This window comes from Micropterus dolomieu, linkage group LG02, assembly GCF_021292245.1.
Source record: "Micropterus dolomieu isolate WLL.071019.BEF.003 ecotype Adirondacks linkage group LG02, ASM2129224v1, whole genome shotgun sequence".
NCBI classification, from domain to species: Eukaryota; Metazoa; Chordata; class Actinopteri; order Centrarchiformes; family Centrarchidae; genus Micropterus; species Micropterus dolomieu.
The window spans coordinates 15,244,599-15,266,976 of NC_060151.1; the positions used below are offsets into that span (position 1 = coordinate 15,244,599).

The window sequence follows — 22,378 nt, forward strand, 5'->3', positions numbered from 1 at the left end:
AAGATAGGAGAAGTAAGTGCATTTCCTCTCTTTGGCGCCAGAGAGCAGCTTTACGCGTTTTTAAATTTCATATGTAGTTTGTCCTTTATGGCTTGCTGTAGCTGCCGGGTGCTGGAGGTCGGGCATGCTCATGAAACATTCACTGCGAATTTCGCCGAAAATACTGTGATTAACATGAAATTACAGGGAAATGTGCCACAAACTACCTTTTAAATTGCATGTATGCTGAGCTGATAAGTCGCAAGTTGAGAGGAAGCGTGTAGAAAACAGCGAGGAGCAACAAAAACTGTCCGTCCGTTTTGTCCTACAAAGGCGCCGAGAGTTTGACAGCGGCAGGACTGAACTGCGCAGGCCGGAGGAGGACGGCGTTCAGACGACTACATGAAACAAAAAAGACTGTCCTTTCTGTAGAGGGAAGCAAGCTACAAGATGAGGAAGGACGTGAGGATACTACTTGTAGGGGAACGTAAGTAGCATGTGCCTTTAATCCCGAAGTGCTGTATTAGCTTTATGCTAGTGAGGGAGCTAGAGGCTATAAGTTAGCTAGCAGACGCACTGAATAGGTCTCATCAAGCAGTGTGATTACATGTGCAGTGAGGGGCTGTGAAAGTCAAAGGGCTGCTTATCCCACATTGTATAATAATCATACACTGAGACTAAACTATCCAAAGTGTCATTAGAATAAATAATGGCTTTGGTTTCTATCTGGTGCTGATGGCAAATGAAGTATCACATGGTGCATGATAACTGTCTCACGAGTATTTCCATGTACTGTCATGTCTTGATCCTCAATACGCGAGAATGCTACAAACTGTAGTTTGAATTGTAAAGCATAACAATCCCCCCCAGCTTTAAATGGTTAAATTGTTCAAAACGGTTGTAAATATGAATTTCATTGCAATGAAATGCATTGTGAAGGTATTTAACTGTTGCAGGCTTGTTGTATTGGACTTGGATTGTACCAGCAGACCTAAATAATGTAAACGGGAAACTGTATTTAAACTGTAGACTAGTGTACAAAGCTAATTGCAGTTACATCTATTATGCAGTTTTAAATAAAAGTATTATTGGAACTAGGGCTGAAGCTGAGATTTTATTTGATTATAGATGTTTTCTTGATAACTGTTTTTATAAAATAATAATGGAAAATCCCAATTTTGATAATAGAATAATTGTTTAAGTAATTATCAGAATAGCTACTGATAAATTTCCTGTTGATTGACTAATTGGTTTAGCTCTAGTTGGCACAGAGATTGCACTGTACATTGACAGTATGCAGAATTATGGATACTGCCTGTCCCTTTTACTGGCCTGGTGGGCTTCACGTTTTGGTTTTGACAAATAAACGTAGGTCCCGATTAGAAGCCTGGACTGATTTTTATAGACGTTCTCTGGGTGTGTAATTCCTCTTAAAGCCCACCGGTTTAGTCCATAAGGTTCCACTGATCAACACAATCACAACATTTCTTCATAAAAAGTTAAAATAACTACGGTAAACTTCAGCTTTTATCCTTTGTAAGGTAGGTTACCCCTACTTGGCTACGGGGCGCACTCTCTGTACATGAGCTGTATTCGTAATTGATAAGTTATTCGATAGCCTAATTTTTATAGAAGTAATGTTCATACTGGTTTAAACAAACAGTTTGAGAGTAGTCCATTTCCCGTCTTCGCTGAGCGAGAGTTTAGTGTGAAAGATATTAAAAGCCTGTACTGTATAGATGCCTGTCCCAAATATAGGCAGAGTGAGTTTGATTGAAGCAACTTAAAGCTCAGGCTATTAAGTGAAGTTTTACGGTAAATAGTTTGTGATTACAGGATCAGATCTTGACCTTCTCCAGGACCCTGAAGGGAGGGCAGAATTAAGCCAAAAATGAAACAGATCCATCCTCCCTTAGCTGTGTTTCACCAGTTCTGTTTGTTCATTTTAAAGCATGTGTGTGTTCTCAGTACTATTTATATTTCAGTTTTGGCTATGCAGGACTGCAAACACTGACCCACATTAGGCGAGTTGGCACTGACTGTTCCTGAGAAAGGTGCAGCCAAAATGCTACATGCCTACTTCAGTGTTGTGAAGTTCAGTAGAGGGGAGTTGGCAGGGTCACGCAGATGCTGTCAAGACACTGAGGGGCCAGAGGTACTGCAGACTAGGCCTGCATTAAGGATTATTTTTCATTCCAATTAATTGTTTGGTCTCTAAAATGTGAAAGAAGACCATCACAAGTTTCCAGAGACCAAGTTGATGTCTTCAAATAGCAGGTTTTGTCTGACCAAAGGCCCAAAACCCAAATATATTGAATTTACAATAACTAGAAGCTTTAGCAATTAATTGAATGATTGAAAATAAATAAATAAATGGCTGGTCTTGATCTAACTGAATAATCAACCCTACAGCAAACAATCCTCCAGTACAGAAGGCCTGTTCAAATATGTATCTGTTAATACATATGGTGACATATTGTAGCAGTGGGGGGGGGGGGTTCTCTTGGGTGCCCTTTTTGTGCCTTATTTTTTTAGCATTAGTTACAGTGTAGATGTAAGTGTTTTCTTTGTTTTTTGAAATCATAATGTGAATTTATGTCAGGTTATGTAGTTTGTCATATATATTGTAATGTGGTGGCCCATCACTAGCACTAATAGTAATATTTCCCTTTTTAAAGTTGGAGTTTTGCATTTTCCAAAGCAAGAAAGGAAAGCCAGAAATGTAACTGTAGGGATACTAATAAAACATTACACTTATTAAAATACTGGTAGTGATATAATAAGTGTGCAGCTCTCTGGCCAATCTGTCTATCAACGGATTTAAATTTCAGTCCATATTTTTCCACTTTGTATTGTGGCTGTGCTGGAAATCAGTGAGTGCTTGCTTGATAACCTTGGCACTTGGCTGCAGCTCTAAGCGTCTTGAGCTGCTGTTGTCCATGCCATGACATTACCCAGACAGCTCAAAAAAACCCAGTGGAGAGGTCACATGCCAATTGTCAGCAAAAGACGTGTGTAATGCCAGATTGTGATTTAAAAAATTGTTTCCTTTGCCCGTACAGCCAAGGTGGGGAAGACATCACTGATAATGTCTCTGGTCAGCGAGGAGTTTCCTGATGAGGTATGTGTCAACAGGAAATCAGATGATTGAGGTGGTAGAAATCATCCTGGTAGCTGTTAAGTTGCATCCTAATCATATATATTGAAGTTGGACAGTTAATACTCTAGTTTTGGCTGACTGATGTTTGTGAATACTGTCAGAATCATGAGGTTAAAAAGTTTGCATCATTGTCTTCCAGGTTCCTCTCCGAGCTGAGGAGATCACCATCCCAGCGGATGTCACCCCAGAGAGGGTTCCCACACACATTGTGGACTACTCAGGTAAACCCTCCCCCTGCTACTCACACACATCATGACCATACATAGCATTTAAATTACTGGTGTTGGCTATATAAAGCCCAGTCCAATACTTTAAGGTCCCTACTCCATATTAATTGGAATTTATTTGATAACACATTTTTAGAGGCTGAACAGTCAGACGAGCAGCTGTACCAAGAAATATCAAAGGTTGGTTTGATCTAAGTCTTACTTTTATCTGGACTTTGAATGTCTATACCCCATAGATTTTCCATAGATTATTGTTTCTATTTGTCTTTACAGGCAAATGTTATCTGCATAGTTTACTCAGTCAACAATAAGAAGTCCATAGAAAAGGTGAGCATTGTTTTTCTCATTACAGCAGTATGTCTGAAATTTGACACTGCCTATGCTTCATCTGAGAAAACTAATTTGTGTTTGCCCGGCTGCCATGTTTAATGTTGTGCTTTACTCTCCTAGGTGACAAGCCACTGGATTCCCCTCATAAATGACAGGACGGACAAGGATAGCAGGTGTGTTCAGGACACCTAATAGATGTGTGTGTGGTGTGTGTGTGTGTGTGTGCGTGTGTGTGTGTGTGTGTGTGTCCCTGTGGGTCACATCAGCTTGTTTGGTGGTATTATATCTTCAGGCTTATTAAACCCCTTGTGTTAAAATGGTATAATGGGGAGTAGGGCTGCAGCTAACGATGATTTTAATACTCAAATCTTCTATAGATTATTTCATCTATTCATCGTTTAACAAGTACTTTTGTTCGGTGGCGTCGCCCCCCACCCCGGTAACGGAATCACCTGTGTACGTTGATAGATATTTATTAGTCCTTTTCGGAAATTCATAGTGTGTCATACAGAAAACATCAGACCAACAACCAGACAACTGCTTTACCAACACAAGTTATACTAAGGTGCAGCTCCCTGACACCCAATTAACTCATGACTGTGATGTTAAACCCAAACTCACAGCCAAACCAGAAGAACAACAAACGCACGTGTTTACATTTTCAGCTGAGGTCTGCGGCTTACTTTGGCTAGCCTTCAACATAACAATCAATCATGATTTCAGTTAAATGCTAAAGTTGCTGTTAATGTTACCTTGTCTGTGGTCCGCTGGCAGAACACCGGCTGCTTTCTGATCAGGTGCCGTCGTGTTGTTGCAGTAGGCAAGATAAGTTTATAATTTGCTCAAACAAATGTCTTAAACAATGAATGTATTATCAAAATACTTTTTCTGTTCATCGACTAATCGTTGCAGCTCTATAATGTAGCAATGAATGGTTTTATTGCAGGGTTCCATTGATCCTTGTAGGGAACAAGTCAGACCTGGTGGAACACAGCAGCATGGAGACCATCCTGCCAATCATGAATCAATACCAGGATATCGAGACCTGTGTAGAGGTAAGAGATCAATACACACGTATAAACCTTTTGGATCCATTGAGGCAGGGCTGCCACTTTGATGAATCACTTGAGAGCAATGAATTGGCAAAGGAAATATGAAAGGTTGAGTGAAAATCCAACACTAGCGGTTAGGGCTGCAGCTAATGATTTTAGTATTCAAAGCTTCTATAGATTATTTCAACGATTCATCGTTTAAGAAGTACTTTTGCTTGGCGCCTGCTGCAGGTAAGTTAAAAGGTGCAGCTCCCCGACACCCAATTAACACATGACTGTGAGGTTGCAACTCACGGCCCAAAAAGGAGAACAACAAACGCACGTGTGCACATTTTCAGCTGAGAACTGCGGTTTGCTTTGGCTAGCCTTCAACTCAACAATCAGTCATGATTTCAGTTAAATGCTAAAGTTGCTGTTACTGTTACCTTGTCTGTGCACCAGCTGCTTTTTGTTCAGCTGCCGTCGTGCTGTTGCCGAGGTGACATAAGTTTCGTTTTACGGTGGACGGACGGTAACATTACAGAGTTGTTGTTTTCTTTAGCTTGAAATAATCCCATACTTTGGACACTTTCTTTTTTGTCCCTCGCTGTTTTCTCTCTTTTCCTCCACTTTGCAAACAGCTCCATCATAATCAGTCGTGTTCACAGCATAAACGCGATGTGCGACAGTAATAAATGTCCCTGCGAAACACTGTGCTGTACACTTACATGGATTAAACGAAGCATTGATGCAAAGAATTTGTGTCGAAGCATTTTATGAATCAATTTTATCGATTTTAACCCTTAAGAGTTCCTTAAAAAAAAACTTAATTGTCCCTCGTGACAAAAAATGGCTCCTTCACAAAAACTTAATGCGTTTAGGCATGTAGACGTGGTCAAGACAACTTGCTGGAGTTCAAACATCAGAATGGTTGCTGGTGCCAGACAGGCTGGTCTGAGTATTTCAGAAACTGCTGATCTACTAGGATTTACACAACCATCTCTAGGGTTTACAGAGAATGGTCTGAAAAAGAGAAAATATACAGTTATGTGGACGAGAAATGCCTTGTGGATGTCAGAAGTCAGAGGAGAATGGGTAGACTTGTTCGAGATGACAGAAAGGCAACAAACTCAAATAACCACTTGTCACTCGCAAGGTATGCAGAATACCATCTCTGATGCACAACACGTTGAATCCTGAAGCTGATGGCCTACAGCAGCAGAAGACCACACCGGATGCCACTCCTGTCAGCTAAGAACAGGAAACTGAGGCTACAGTTCACACAGGCTCACCAAAGCTGGACAATAGAAGATTGGAAAAACGTTGCCTGGTCTGATGAGTCTCGATTTCTGCTGCACCATTCAGATGGTCGGGTCAGAATTTGGCGTAAACAACATGAAAGCATGGATCCATCCTGCCTTGGATCAACGGTTCAGGCTGGTGGTGGTGGGGAAATTTTCTTGACACACTTTGAGCCCCATTGACCATTGTATAAACACGACAGCCTACCTGAGTATTGTTGTTGTCCATCCCTTTATGACCACAGTGTACCCATCTTCTGATGGCTACTTCCAGCAGGATAATGCACCATGTCACAAAGCTCAAATCATCTCAAACTGGTTTCTTGAACATGACAATGAGTTCACTGAACTCCAATGGACTCCACAGTCACCAGATCTCAATCCAATAGAGCACCTTTGGGATGTTGCGGAAGGGGAGTTTCACATCATGAATGTGCAGCTGACAAATCTGCAGCAACTACTACTACTACGTGATGCTATCATGTCAGTACGGACCAAAGTCTCTTAGGAATGTGTCCAACAAACAAACAAACATTTTTGAAAACCCCTGCCAGGGTGAAGATTTTAAGAAATGCTGCAAATGTTGCAGTGTTGTGTTGACAGTAAAACCAGAGTTTTTGCCTTGCGATGTAAGAGTGCGTGCACCGTTATCTGCTGTGTTTGATGTCAGATTGTGGGCCACTGCCTGCATTGTTTACAATATTATTAGGCACTGATTGGCCAATATGGCTTCACGGTTAGGGTCATATTGCCTCCTGGTGGTTTGGCATGCTCTTGGCAGCGCTTGATAGCATGTTTTTGCATTTTCATGTAGACAGAGATTTTTTTTGAAACACAGGAAAAACTCCGGTTATAAAAATACCCACGTCCGTGTGGAATAGGCCTAAGGCAGTTGTGCAGACAAAAGGGTCTCCAACCCGGTACTAGTAAGGTGTACCTAATAAAATGGCCGGTGAGCGTTTAACCATGGCTGCAGTGCACCTGCATAAACAACCTGAATGAGAACAAAATCAATGTCCCAATTTTGTTTTGGTTCTCGCTGCTCATCGTTTTCATTCCTGGATTAGTTCATAATGCAGAGTGTGGCCTTCAAAGAGAAAAGACTTACACACGTGCACACAGACACAGACCTTTCTTTTACACAGACACCATCATCCAACATCAATCAAGATATAAAAAATTGAAAGCTAGTAGTGCAAAATGAAATATTAACATAAAGGAATGCATCAGTTTAGGTTAGGATAAATGCGGGATCAAAAAAGCCATTTTCAATGGGGCATTTTTTTTGTAAGGGACGAATGTGTCGTTTTTTGCGTAGCTTAGCCATTTTAAGCAAATTTAAGGAACTGAGACAACATTTGGAAAATTTCTTTAAAAAGAATATCCTCTGGCAACTTTGAGCTATATACATTTAACACAGCCAAAATGGCTTGAAAATAAAAAAACTGAATGGCACAAAATGTCCTGAGGAACTCTTAAGGGTTAATCGATGAATCGTTTCAGCCCTACTAGCGGTGATACATTGGCTCCCAGCTGCTCTTTGGCTGCAGTCCAGCTTGTGACTCCACTTACACTCTGACTGAGTCATTAATAGATTTATCTTACTGAACTCCGCGCTCTCAGGCCAAAGCCGGCTGACTGATGGACTGAGAGTATGTTGACTTGCTTGGCTGTCGAGGAGGAAGCTGGCCTCTTGTCTACATTACTGTTCACTTCAAATTTCCCTCTGTCGCATGATACGGCTCAGTCATGGCCTCCTCAGGTGGATTATTTACAAGGTTAAAAGAGGATGATGAGGACGTGAGAGAAGGCACATACAGAGTGGGGGTGTTGTTTGTATGTCCTGTGTCTCCAAATTACTTACATTTCTAGTGTAATCTTTGTTTCTTTATCAGTAGTGAAAGAAGTATTGAGATCGGTTACATGTAAATGTAGAAATAATTTAGAAATACCACCATTTAGAAATACTGCGTCACAAGTGAATGTCCTGAAGCCAAAATATTATATTTATTATAATATCGGATTATTATCATTGATGCAGTCACATATAAATTGCATTTTAGAGCTAATTTTACTCATTTGATATTTACTGTTGGGCAGTTTAATTTCTGTATAATAATGTATTGTGTTTGATATGTTGGAAAGGGGTTAAAATCTAAATAAATAACAATAAATGAAGTAGAGTAAAAAAAATACCCTCTCAAATGTAGTATAGTAGATGTATAAACTCAACTTAATTGTACTGAAGTACTGCACTGTACTTTGCGCCATCCATCCATCGTCTTTTTTTTTTTAACTCTGTCTTTGACCATTGACTCTCTTTTGACACTGTTAAATTGTGTTTTCACATAACTCCATTAGTTTTTTGGGAAGTAAAGATAAAATACTTTTAAAATAATAAGAACCCTATGAGCTATTCAAGTCTGTGTAGATGAGCTTTCTGATAATTTTGCTTCAGAGTTGCGCTCGCTCAGGGCATTCACACACACATGCGCTCTTTTTCCTCAGTGCTCTGCCAAAAACCTGAAGAACATCTCTGAGCTGTTTTACTACGCCCAGAAGGCCGTTCTCCACCCGACAGGACCCCTGTACTGCCCGGAGGAGAAGGAGGTGAGGTCTATATGGTGGACACAGATACAGCAGACATTTTGACTTATAAAAGAACAGGAAATTGATCATATAATAAACCTAATAATACGAGCCTACTACTCAACTTAACTCAAAACTCGAAACCACTGGCCTTATATTACCTTACATAAAAATTATTCCACTTCATGAGGTATACAGAGAGCACTAGGATCAGATTTGTGCGCAGTCAGTATTGGCAAATACCCTGAGTTGGATTGGTGCATCCTTAAGTTCGCTGTTACAATGATTACTGTTGGTTTAAATCTTTCTGCTTTATACAGTAAGTGCATGTACTCACCTAAATGATAAATGTTACTTCTGTATTACAGTTGAAGCCTTCTTGCATCAAGTCCTTAACTAGAATCTTTAAAGTGTCTGACCTGGACAACGACGGCATCCTTAATGACAATGAGCTCAACTTCTTCCAGGTAATTTCTTCCACTTAATAGTGTTACTGTGAGTATAATTTTCACGACCACATAAGAGTTAAAAATTGTGAAAGTCTTCATCACTAGCACAACATTGAGAGCCTGATTTCTGTCAGGCCTCATTAAGCTGTGTAGCAGAGATCAACTGGTTTGAACATGTTTTTAAATGAAAAACGGTCTCCTGGTACATTCAAAGTATCCACAAAGTATCGCTTGTTGTGTATGTCTATAGAGAACGTGTTTCAATACACCCCTGGCGCCTCAGGCCTTAGAAGATGTAAAGAATGTGGTCAGGAGGAACATGACTGATGGAGTCAAGGACAACGGACTCTCACTTAAAGGTCAGGCACTCTCCTGTTTTCTTGTTTTCATATTCCTCCTCTTACACCTCCCTCCTTCTTCTTCATTACTCATCCTTCCTCATAATGTCCCCTCAACAATCCTTCTTTTCTGCTCGCTGTTTAGTCCATTTCTGTAAGACACTTGCTGACTGCTGACCTCATCCATTCTCCTGTCCCTGGCTCTCACTTACAGGCTTCCTGTTTCTGCACACCCTCTTTATACAGCGAGGGCGACACGAGACCACCTGGACTGTGCTTAGGAGGTTTGGTTATGACGATGACCTGGAGCTCACGCAGGAATACCTGTTCCCCTTGTAAGTGCAGACTCAAAGGCTATTTGGTGGGATTCATGTTTTTTTTTTTTTTGTGATGGTATGGTGGAGACGGGGAAAAAGTTAAATGTCTGAACAGAACTTTTATCTCGTTAAATCTGCAGGGGGTCCTCTTTGATGATTCCACTGCATTGATTATACAAGTGTTAGCCAGGTGTCGAGCTAATCGGGTTTAAAAGCATTGGAAACTAAGACATTAAATTTCAGTTTTTCTTTGTGTGGTCATCATTGGGTATATAAAAATGGCCAGACTGTGCTACTAATGCAGTGTGTATCTTTTTGTTTTATGCTGAGAAAAGCACAAAAACTATGTGCAGTTGCTGAAGGTCATCGCTATAATGACTTATGCATATATTTATAACACGATATAATGCGTCCATAAGACATTATAACAATTATTATAATCACTTACAAACATGCATTAGGCGCTATAGCAAAGTTCATAACGTATTATGACCTTTTGATTTAATGTTTTATAACTAATAGTAATACCAGTTTATATCAATGTGCGACAAGAATCTCCGACCATGTTCCATAACACATTATAACCACCGACTCTGCCTCGTTATAAATACACTTTTGTCACCATTTACAATTAGTGATATAAAATGGAATAATAGCTTATAGTAAAGTTTAGTTACATAGCATGTCTTTGTTTGCTTTAAGTAAAGTGTTAAAATATCTATCCCTGTATAATATATTACAGGTGGACATAATACCATATGAACTAATTATAAGACCTTATAACACGTAATTGTTTGCTTTAAGTAAAGTGACACATTTCTCGCAGGAAAACAACTTTTATTTATGTTTCTTCACTTTATGAACAATCTGTATGAATTTTGAACATTTTGCAGTTTAGCACAAAAACACTTTACTTAAAGGTTTATAACGGTACCATCATTACAGCCCTCATGTTAAATGTATTAAAGGTGCAATCTACAAAGCTTGATTTTTATTACAAACAAGTTTTATGTTCAAGCCTTTGAGAATATGGCAGTGGTCAAAAAAACACCACTTTTTTTGGTTTAGCAGATAATAACATCGTTATGTTATCTTTCATATTTGTATTGATGTCTTGTTCTTCTTTTGAAGAGACTTCTCTACTGAATTGGTCTGGTTATCCTTATCACTTAAGTAATTCAGGCAGATTGTTTCTTCCTTGTCACTTTTGAAGGCAGCGTCAGAAATGTGTGATTCAAGTCAATGGTCAAGAGCTTTCTGTAAAATTATTGTCTCTGTTTGCCTTGTCTTGCAGGATAAAGATCCCCCCAGACTGCACCACAGAGCTTAACCACAACGCTTACCTCTTCCTCCAGAGTGTCTTTGACAAACATGACAAAGTGAGTGGTTAGAAATGTTCAACATTTAATAATTTCATTGTAGGTAAAAAGCCATGTTTTTTAAAATTTAATCTAATAATGTATTTGCACTTGTCATGATCCAGGACAGAGACTGTGCGCTGTCACCAGAGGAGGTGAAGGACTTGTTCAAAGTGTTTCCCTACATGCCCTGGGGTCCGGATGTCAACAACACAGTTTGCACTAACGACCAGGGATGGATCACATACCAGGGATACCTCTCCCAGTGGACGTGAGTGTGGAACAAATCTATTAATACACGCACACGTACACTCGGACATATTTTAGCTTTATACAACCTGAATACAGTCACACAACTGGTAGGCATACATCATTATGTTGAGAACACAGATAATTTTACAATATCATGCTCATGTAAATCTCTCATGTCATCGGACTCATCATGATGTATGTGTTTTCTGTGGTAGGTTAACAACATATCTAGATGTACAACGGAGTTTGGAGTACTTGGGTTACCTGGGCTACTCTATCATCTGTGAACAGGAGTCCCAAGCAGCTGCCATTACAGGTAAGGGAATGTAATATTCAATTCAGCAGCACTGTATGTAGATTGACTAACAAAAACAAGTAGTAAATAGTAATAAACACATTTTTAAATTGGCATTGGAGTTTTATTTGTTGTTGAACGTTAAATACAAAAGAAATGTATGAATTTTACTGTATGTTGCCATTGTTCATGTATCATCTCGCGTAGGAAAAATGTGACCTATCCCTGTTCTTTCAGTGACGCGTAACAAGCGTATCGACTTGCAGAAGAAACAGACCCAGCGCAGCGTCTTTCGCTGCAACGTCCTGGGTGCTCGGGACAGCGGGAAGAGCGGCTTCCTTCAAGCTTTCTTGGGCAAGAACTTGCAGGTCGGTGCAAATCGTGACTACATGCTGGCATTTTTAGCAGTTTGTCTTGCTGGACACACACTCAGTTTCAGAAGGATTACTTCCAGGTGGGACAACATTTAACATTTATATTGCGTCTCAAATTAACTCTTCAAAATAGTCTAATTACAGGAGATACTAATTTAAAAATAACAGAGTATTAGCTAGTTTTGTTTTCTACCAAACATGGTGAAAATGATGTTTAGTGGTAAGATGAGTTAATATTTATTTATTGCATTTATTGGTGGACATTTCGGGGGGGGACTCCTTTTTGTCACTTTGTCTATTTTGCTTGTAATTTGTTAGCCCACATTAAAACAAAACAAGATACAAAAAGTGAAAATTGATCCACCTTGGACTAGACCAAAGACCAGAGCGCTTGTTAAACTGTGTGTAATTTAGTGAACTTCCAGAGTTGGAGCAAACAAGCCAGAGACGAAGAGGACCAACTTATAAACATGTCAATAGTCTTGATGGGTGTCTGTTACTGACCTTGTTTATTATCCACCACAGCGACAGAGGCGGATTAGAGAAGACCACAAGTCCTTCTATGCCATCAGCACAACCTATGTTTATGGTCAGGAGAAGTACCTGCTGGTAAGAACCAATTACCAATCGTTTGTTCTTGGATTACTTTTCCATAATCTGAGTATATTACTCCTTTTAAGCATTAGTTCTCTGCAAAACATTGATCCCTCCGTCTGCAAACTCACTCTCACTCTCTCTCTCTCTCTCTCTCTCTCTCTCTCTCTCTCTCTCTCTCTCTCTCTCTCTCTCTTTCTCTTTCTCTCTCTCTTTCTCTTTTTTTCTGTTCTCTGTCTTGTCTGCACACCTACAAGCTCCATGAGGTGATGCCAGATTTTGACTTCCTGTCAGAGGCGGACCTAGCCTGTGATGTGGTCTGCCTGGTGTATGATGTCAACAATCCACGCTCTTTTGAATACTGCGCCAAAGTGTACAAGGTATGTTTCAGAAGGTGGAGCAGTGCTCATCAGATGCCCTGAGGCTTGTAAGACCTGCTATATACAGTCTTCTACTAACTAATAAACGGTTGTGTTTGGCAGCAATACTTCATAGACAGTAAGACGCCATGCATGGTGATTGCCGCCAAATCGGACCTGCACGAATTACGGCAGTACTGCAGCCTCTCACCGCAGGAGTTCTGCCGTAAGCACAAGCTCCACCCACCCCAGCCGTTCACATGCAACACGACCGACGCACTCAGCAAAGACATCTACACTAGACTCACCACCATGGCCATGTATCCGTGAGTATTAAACCTCTTTGTGGTCTCCTCTAGTTAACCCTTTACACCTCTGTAAGTCCTGTAACCTTATCAACCATGCCATCTTTTCCTGTGTTCCACCTCTCTCCTGGGTGGGTGTGTGTTTGCGTGTGTGTGTATCTGACAGGGACATTTTGTTCTTAGTATTCAAAGAAAGACCCTCTATATGCGGTGTAATGTGTAAACATGTTTATTCTGTGTGGGAAGTTTAACGCTCTTGTTCAGTCATTGAATTTTGGCTCCTCTGGGCCACTTCAGTCAGTAGATGAGGACTTGCGTTTCCTGACCTCGCTACCTAGCACCAAAAACAAAATAAACTTTCTGGGTCTCACTAAGTCAGTGTTGTATGTCTGTGTGTGCAGTCATGCAAGTCTGTGCCGCCTGAAATTCTTCGAGGTCAAGCCTTTATAGGGTGTCTTAACTCCTCAAAGCTTTCTGATCAGATTAGATTTCAAATTAGATTAATTAACACTCAATGGGACGTACCCACTAAATCTCATTTTAGGAGGCCACAAATCCTATTGTATAAAAGTTGAAACTATTAGATCTGATGCACTCTAGGGCATGTGTTTGATTAGTAAGGCTTTAATGTAAAGAAAAGTTGTTGACTGAGAGAGTCTGTGACTTGCCCTGGCTCAGTAAGGAGTAAATTAATCTATTGGTTGAGGGGGAGTTCTGGGTAGATGTAAAGTAAATGATTCAGAAAATAGTTGTGTAAGCTGTTAACTCAGTGCAGGTTTTCCATTCTGAGGTGGTTTTTAAATTTTTAATGCATTATATCAACGGTTTGTCAAAGTCTAAACTGAGCTAAGCATCACTTCTTGTAGAAACAAATTTACACATTTAGCATTAGGGTTACCATGACTACATAAATTCATAATATACCTACATTATACCAACCTTTTATGAAACTGTGGCCAGTTTAACAAAGATAGACTTTGACTGTGACTCGGATCAGAGTATTTCAGATAAACCTCTGAATTCATCCGTGCACAAAGCTGTTCTTGAAGAGAAGAAGATAAATGACTAAGCAACCACGTCAAACCACTCACCTCAGCAGAAAATATATTAATTTCACTGGAGCAACAATCAAAAAATGTCCAGTAGCATAAAATGGCAGTGCAGAGCTGAGATGCTGCGTCTTTAACGTGGCAGTACTTCTGCTAACACGCCCGTCAGGCTCAGGATAGTTTGCAAACAACGGACATTGTCCTCACTGCTGTAAATTTCCATTGGGTTACTGCGATTGCTTTCTGCATTATTCACTCCTCAGCATTTCTAAAAGTCACAAGTTTTTTTTTTTTTTTGTTGTTTTGTTTTTAATAATTTGATACCACTGGTCAGCAGGTGTCATTGATTGTTACCAGGGTAAACATGGCTCTTAGTCCTGAGTTAGTCTGTGGTGGTTTAAAATAAGTCTGTCTTTATTTCTGTGAAACTTTCCAACTTAGTCAAATTAGTCAAATCTAAGAGCAAATTTAAGACGAGCCTAACCTCTTTTTTAAACTAGCCCATGGTCTCAAAAGAATTGTTTCTTTTTTCCCCTCTTGGTAGTGTTTGATGCTTTATGTTCATAATCCAGTAATAGTTATTGTCAAGGGAAATTAGTCCAGACCAGAAAGGTTCCAGTGGTCGGAGACAAAAAAAGAGCTCCTGTTTTTTATTTACCACCCTCAGATTTTTTCTTAGTTGTTGTGACTGTTCTCTTCCTTTCTTTGTGGTTTTCCTCTACTGATGTCTCCTTGTGTTTATTCTCCTTATAAGTCTTAGACACATTAGTTCATTTTAGATTTTTCCTTATCTATACTTTTGTTAACTTTGAGTTGAGGAGGTGAAGGTAAATGGCAGCAGTGGAGATTTCAGCTTAGAGAAGTATGTATTCTCTTAACTCGGGTCCTTTGATCTAGCCTAGTGGTTAAACAAAGTATAGGTTTTTATCCTCCTGGCTTTGGCCGCCGCCTCCTCTGTGTATGTTGTCTTTGTATGGTGGTGAATACAAGCGTTTTTATGTGTCTTTCCGCAGCCACGCCCGTCTCCGCTGCATGTGTGCCTGCAACAGGTGTACCTATTGCCTGTGTCAGAACCTCCTCAAGTTGGAGCTGCTGCGCAGTATTAAGGCCCAACTCCGCAGGGTCGTTTTCAACAGGTTCATACGTAGAATAAGCACTAGTGTTTTAACATAGACTCATTCCTCCTCTCTGTGTCTCCCACCCTCGGGTTAGACCTCCAGGTTGGGTCACAGAGAGGTTCCCTTTTCTCCCAAGCTCTCTAACACTGTGATGGTGACAGCTCCCTCTGCTTTCCTTCAGTGCTCAGGGTCAGGTTTACACTGCATATCCACTGTAGGGAAAAGGAAATATTAAATGTGATACCTTGCGCCAAAACATGTTAAATATATAGTAGCCTTCTATTTGTGATACTAAAGTATGTAAATAGAAAATTATAATGTTTTACTTTCTGGGAAATTCTCCTGTTGCTTGCCGCAGTGTTGCTTTACAGTCTTACTAAACTTTGCCTCAGCAAAGTGATGCTTGTTCACCTTCACTGTCTGTACCTCTGTGTGTATATTGTGTAGTCTCGCTCTCTCTCGCTCTCTTTCTTTCTTTCTTTCTTTCTTTCTTTCTTCCCCCCCACCCCCAACCGGTCGAGGCAGATGGCCGCCCACCCTGAGCCATGGTTCTGCTCGAGGTTTCTGCCTCTTAAAAGGAAGTTTTTCCTTGCCTCTGTCGCCTAGTGCTTGCTCTTGGTGGGAACTGTTGGGCTTCTGTAAATATCATCACAGAGTATGGTCTAGAACTGCTCTTTTATGAAAAGCGCTGTGAGATAACTGTTGTTGTGATTTGGCGCTATATAAATAAAATTGAAATTGTTAACAAAGTCCATACAGAGATCGACCATCTGTCCTAGAGTTAATTATTTCTGCTGTTTTTTTTTGTTGTTGTTTTTTTTTTAAACTATCAATACAAATCAAAACCCAGTTCTTTAGAAATGTGATTTCTACCCAGCGGCTGAATACACCTCATAAGGTGAAAAGTAGCTTCTTACCGGTGGAGTTAGGAGAAACTATCAGTCCTTACTGTAGAACTATTACGTTTTTGGCCTGAGAATTATTGACAAAGTATTTTTGTGCTATTAGTCTGAGATAGAGAGAGTTGAAGGAAGTCTAGAGCAGAGGTTTTCGAAGTGGGAGGCGGGCCTCCCCAGGGGGGCTCCAGACAGTTCCAGGGGAAGGAAATGAAATGAAAAAATATTAGGCCTACATTACTACGTTATTAGTTATCAAAGGGAGATCACATAGAATAGCCTAAATTTGTGTGATTTGGTTAAAGAAATTCAGATATACAGTTGTTTGAGGTGACTTTGCTGCTTTTCTCACTTTATCAGAGTCAGAAGTTTATAAATGCCTTGCCAGACCTTTATTATGCACCAGTATTTGGTACCAGTATTTGGTGTAGACTAAAGTTTTGTCAAACCGGATTATTAGACTATTTTTTTTTTTTATACACACCATGTTAGTCATGTAAGGTGTCTTGGTCTTTGCTCCAGCTCCAGCCAGCCCACCCGCTCTCTGTACAGTTTGACACAGCGAGGCGTGACCATGCTGGGCCAGCTAACAAACAGGCTGCTAGCCAGGCAGGTGACAGTGTGTCGGAACCCATGTGAACAAATGCATGTTATCTGCTTGTGTAGTGCACACTTGACTCCTAATACTTACTCCTGTACATAACACAAACTTGTTGTAAAATTAGTTGTGAACAATTTCATTTCATTCAGAGGCCCATATATGTTTTTTTGGATAGTGATGGATAGCTCTGTGTATATTTCTATATTTAATTAAACATGAATTATTGAGTGCATGAATTTACTAATTTGTGTAACACATCCATGTTGTTCAGCCAGTTAATCATGCTGACAAAATATCAAGTCCAGTTACGAAGCACTGCAAATACAAAAAGATGTTTTAGGTTTTATGTTGTAAACATTAATCATGGATTCCAGGTGTGCATTTTGACATTTAAGTGTTTGCTTCCTCCTGTCCTGCAGTGGATATGCAAACTGTAAATCCTGACTAACAAGCATATAAATGAGCGAAGCACAGCCATTGTCTTTGGTTTGTGCTTCATTCAAACTGAAAACCTCATAGAAGTCTGCATGTTTGATAAGGGGATTTCTGTTTATATTAAGTATTATATCCTTCATGCCTATTAATTTCTCTATGGCATCATTCATCAGTTATCAAAGAGTGCTTAATTGATTATCTATGACGTTTTCAGTCTCGCTTTGTCTTCATTTCCATTCTGAACCCTGAAGTCTACACCTGCAGGAGACACTTGAATTGTGACCCTTCTGTACATAATAATAAAATAAAAACTGCTTTTCACTTTTTCTCCTGTGGGTTGAGAGTTCATAAATTTGACAGACTGATGTTTAAATTCAGAATGTGTTTCTTTGATGTTTAAATGGATCGTATTGTACTGTACCACCCTGTCATTTCATTCTGTTTTTCTCTATCTTGTATTTCCTCTTTGTGTTTTTCCTCCCACTCTATAGGTGTTCACACACATGTTTTTGGCTGCCTCTCTTCCTCTTCTTCTTGCACGTTTTCACCCTCTGCTAACCTGCCTGCTGTTATGTTGCATGGCTCACCTATTCTCTACCTCTCTGGGTAACCAAAGGTCTTGGTCTTTAGCAAAACATTGCCATCTACTGGCAGCTAGGAATCCGTTTCTCATCTGTACATCTCTGAAGTAAAGAGAGCTTGGTGTTTTGAATTAGAGGGGGGAGGTTTATTGAACCACAGTGCAGGGTTTGAAGGGTGTTGGGACTGGGCAGAAGTGTGTTTGCTGAATGTGGAAAATAAGCAGTTATTTTTGTTTTGGTATAAAATGGAGAGTTTCGGTTTGGGCTTTCATGGACAGGCAGAGTTAAACGCTATAGTGTTGCATCCAGCACTAATCCTTTGTGTTGATGCCCTTTTAATCTCTGTGAGTTGTTGACACTATTAATAGCATGACTCCTAAAAGGCCAGGCTTGGCAGTGCAAGGGGCCGACACACCACATTGAACGCCCAGCGTGTTTGCTGAAAAGTGGGTAGTTTGACAGGGTTAGATTATTTTCTTTAATTTTCTCTGACATTTCAACCCAACACATTTTAGACAGTGTGCAATATTGAAATAACTTCTTAGGTCACCAAAATTACAAACAACAATACTAAGTTGAGTCTCTAGAGATTTCTATTGATTTCCAATTCAATTTGTCTCCAATCAAAAAATTGATACAATGTCATTTTCTCAGCAGAGAAAGCTGGAGATGTATCATATTTCCAAAGAAACTCCCACTTAAATGTTAGTAAAAGTATCTTCTGACTTTTACTTTACCCGGTGACAACGAGATTCACTATTGAAATGGCTCAACATTTTCAGTGTGGCTGCCATGTGGTGGGTGGGTGTGTGTGTGTGTGTGTGTGTGTGTGTGTGGCTTTTTTCTGTCATTGTTTGAAATGTGTGGTGACCTTTTGACTAGTCATGGTTGATCTTGTGCTTAAAGGTTTTGTTCCCTACATTGGGTAGAGCTGAGTGACATGGATGAAATCCATTATCACAATAGTTTCTACTTCATATTCTATCTTTAAGATAAAGTATTTTTTGTGTAACTCTTAATACCAAAACAAAAAATATTTAAACTGCCCAAAAGAATCATTGCCAAGAAATTGAATCTCACTCAACCAAAATCCAGATGATAAATAGCCTTAGAGCACATCAATTTTATTTTGATGTTGTCTCCCAGCTGTAAGGTTGAATATTTAAAAAAAAAAAATTCAATTGTTTTTAACTTTTTAGACAAATATGCATAAAATTCTCTGGTTTTAGTGTCTCAATTGTGAATCTTTGCTGCTGGTTTTGTCTGCAATGATAATAAACTTTATCTTTCATGTTTAGACTGTTGGTCAGACAAAATAAGACATTTGAGGACACGACCTTGGGGTCTGAAAACTCATGTTGGACATTTTTACTATTTTCTTTGCATTTTATGGACTAAATTAATTGATTAATCAAGAAAGTATTCGGCAGTTAAGTTTTTGCTAATTAAACAAATAGTAGTTACTTTTAGCCGTGGTCAGTATTATATGTATAATTAAGTATCTCCCAGCTCTACCCGCTGTTTCTGTGTGTGTTTTGTGTGTGTGAGTGAGCACACCCTGGCCAACTGTGTAATCGGGGGGGGTTGGAAGGCTGCTGTGCTGGGTGGAGGCTGGGGGGGGGGGGGGGACCTGCTGTCAGAGGAGGATTACAGCCTGACACAGCAGGTTTCAGCCGTCTCCAGTGTGGAGCGGTCCATCTTTATGGAGGCCTCTGCTGAGCAGCAAATTCCCCCAGAAAGGTAAAGGCAGAAACCACATCCACAGAGAGAAGGGTGTTAGTTAGTTTTATACATGTGGACCGACTGGCGAGTATGTGTTGGATAAGTGCAGCTGTCCTCTGTTCAGCAGCAGGTTTCCTGGTCATTATTTTAACAGCTATTGCCAAAGTCCTGAAGCAATGTAGAGAGACATGTTGGAGTTTTTATAGGAATAGTTCTACATCTTGGGAAATGTGCTTATTCACTTTCGGTGCAGAGTTTGAGGAGAAGATAAATATCACTGTCATTTGTGTCCATTTAAATATGAAGCTGCATCAGCTGGTTTGCTTAGCTCGCCACCAACCGAGCTAAGCAAACCAGCTGATACAGGTGCTGCCTACCAGCACCTGTAAAGCTCGTTAATTATATCTTGTCCACACACAAAAAACACACTTTAAATGATGATATTGCTGTTTTTCGGTGGATTTAATGCCGGATTATTTTTGACTGGGAACAGTAACTTCCTGGAGGCTCCACTAATTTCCTGGCAACTGCTCAGAGCCAAGAAATAGTGATCTTGTCTCACCAATATGAGTAATATTGACTTAATCATCTAACTCTCCACCAGAAAGTGAAAATGGGAACTTTCCAAAATGTCAAAGAATTCCTTCAAGGTTAAAGGCAGCTTTTGGCCTTTTTTCTCCTTCTGTTAGAGGGAACTTTTCAGGCTGGGTTCTCTTCTGATCTTACAGATGAACCAGGGTCCTAGAGTGTGTCATAGAAGCTTAACTGTAGACCAGTCAGTGCTGAGATCCACGGGATTTCATTTATAGGAACCAAGTTGCTGTTGAAAGCTAATATAAAAACATTTTGTCTTCCCTTGTTTTGTTTTACACATTGCTGTCTACTTTTAATACCCTTTTTTTTTAATTTTTTCTTGCTTTCATTGCAGTCTGCATAGTTCCCCAGTGTTTGCGTTTCTTTCTAGATCAGCTATATCTGTGTTTGGTAGGGTAGGTGTTAACACAATTTTAATTAATTAAATTAATTATTTTATCTAGTTTTCTGCCTTCTAGTGCGAGCTGCTAGTCCTAGCTGCTTCTTATAGTCCAACACCTCTCCTTTTTTTTTTTTTTTTTCTCACCCAACTGCTTTATTGACTCGCCCGTTCGCCAAACCACAACTAAACCAAATGCCAAGGGAAAGCATGTGTTCCTGTTTTAAGCTCGTATCACAGGGCGTTGATGTTCGTCATTGATGGTCTTGATTCGGGGAGTTTCCACCAGACAGAGCACATGACTTTGTTTTGTCATCTGGCAACTCATCCCGCTGCGGCTTTAACAATGGAGAAAACATTGTGCCGCAGCACTCATCGAGTTAGATGCTGCTCTTTCTCTTTCTTGCAGCATTTCCCCCTTCCCCTCACCTGCTCTCTGTCTATTGTTTACTCCTGCAGGCACATGGCTCAGGCGGACCTGAAGAACTCCACCTTCTGGCTAAGAGCGAGCGTCGGCGCCACAGTGTGTGCCGTGCTGGGCTTTGCCATGTACAGAGCACTTCTCAAACAGCGGTGATCAGACAGCATGACACAACTACTTCCTCCCTTGGTCCCTGTGTTGACTCTGCCCCTTCCCTCCGACCTGAAAGACTCAAAAAACAAAAGACTGGCTGACCAACCAATCAGGAACATTGCCTCAGCCCCCAAATCCACGTCATCCCCTTCCCACAATGCAACACGGACAAAATGAACAAAATCATAGGTACATTTTATACGCATTTAAAAGGAAAAAAGTGGTTTAGTTATTTTGTTTATGTTGAAGGGAAACGGGCATGTTGCGTTTGAAATATCACTTGTCAGCCTCACATGTCAATTTGTAAATGCTGTTGGTCTAGTCCAAGTAAAACACTACTAGACTCTGGATGTTTTCAGCTGATCCAGTGCTCCTTTATTTTTTTCCTCAGGTCAGTATTATAAGTTAGATGGTTGGTGAGCGGAGCGAGGCAGCCATATACAGAAACACCACAAAGGGACTTGAATCTGTTTATAGATATTGTATATGCAGTATATTATGTATTTCTGAAGAATTTTAGGATCGGACCCATAGACAGAATCACCACAAGAAGCAACACCTACAGGAGGTATAATGTCTAACACTAGAAAGGTCATGGATGCCTACACTTGTTTATTTTGTGTGTTAATTTATTAACCCGTTTCTTTGTTTTCTTGTCTGTTCTGAGTGCACTGCATGAAACAGATGGAGGGATTTACAGTTTCCTTGTATTTTTGTATTTAGTATTATCCAAGCTGTCCTGCTTCAAAGCTGCTTCTGTTTTTAATTTTCTGCTTTTCAAATAGAGCTTTGTTCCTCATATTTTTATGAAGTTAGTGGCACCATAGAGCAAGGGATTATGCTATTAACAGCCATTCAGCGCACCTCTCCCACTTAAAACTATAAAAGTGTTTCTTCTCATTCTTTTTTCCAGCATTTACAATAAAAATTGTATGATCTGGCACAGCTGTTAGGTGTGTGTGACTGGGCGAAATGACAGCTAATTTAGCAGCAGCAATGAAAATAAAATGGTTTTAAATATCTGTAATAAATGACATTTACACCCAATGATGTCACTGTGTTTGTGTGTCCTTGTCCTACAAGAGCCGTACTAGGTTGCTCATTTCAAAAGTAGATGTGTGAAATGTGTGTAAGATCAACTGTTGTTGTGAACAACTGGGACTTTAGCATA

General features: G+C 40.0%; 1 protein-coding gene across 1 annotated transcript; it reads left to right on the forward strand.

The window, feature by feature from the left end:
• The first annotated feature begins 88 nt into the window (after window positions 1–88).
• rhot1a (ras homolog family member T1a) lies at window positions 89–22,254 on the forward strand. The gene is made up of 19 exons (XM_046040275.1): window positions 89–466; window positions 3,042–3,100; window positions 3,279–3,360; window positions 3,503–3,546; window positions 3,640–3,693; window positions 3,817–3,869; window positions 4,643–4,751; window positions 8,537–8,638; window positions 8,986–9,084; window positions 9,317–9,425; window positions 9,619–9,739; window positions 11,016–11,100; window positions 11,205–11,350; window positions 11,547–11,647; window positions 11,864–11,994; window positions 12,526–12,609; window positions 12,852–12,974; window positions 13,077–13,279; window positions 21,093–22,254. The coding sequence occupies exons 1-19, from the start codon at window positions 430–432 to the stop codon at window positions 21,208–21,210; spliced, it is 1,860 nt and encodes a 619-aa protein (XP_045896231.1). The 5' UTR covers window positions 89–429; the 3' UTR covers window positions 21,211–22,254.
• Window positions 22,255–22,378: the final 124 nt, after the last annotated feature.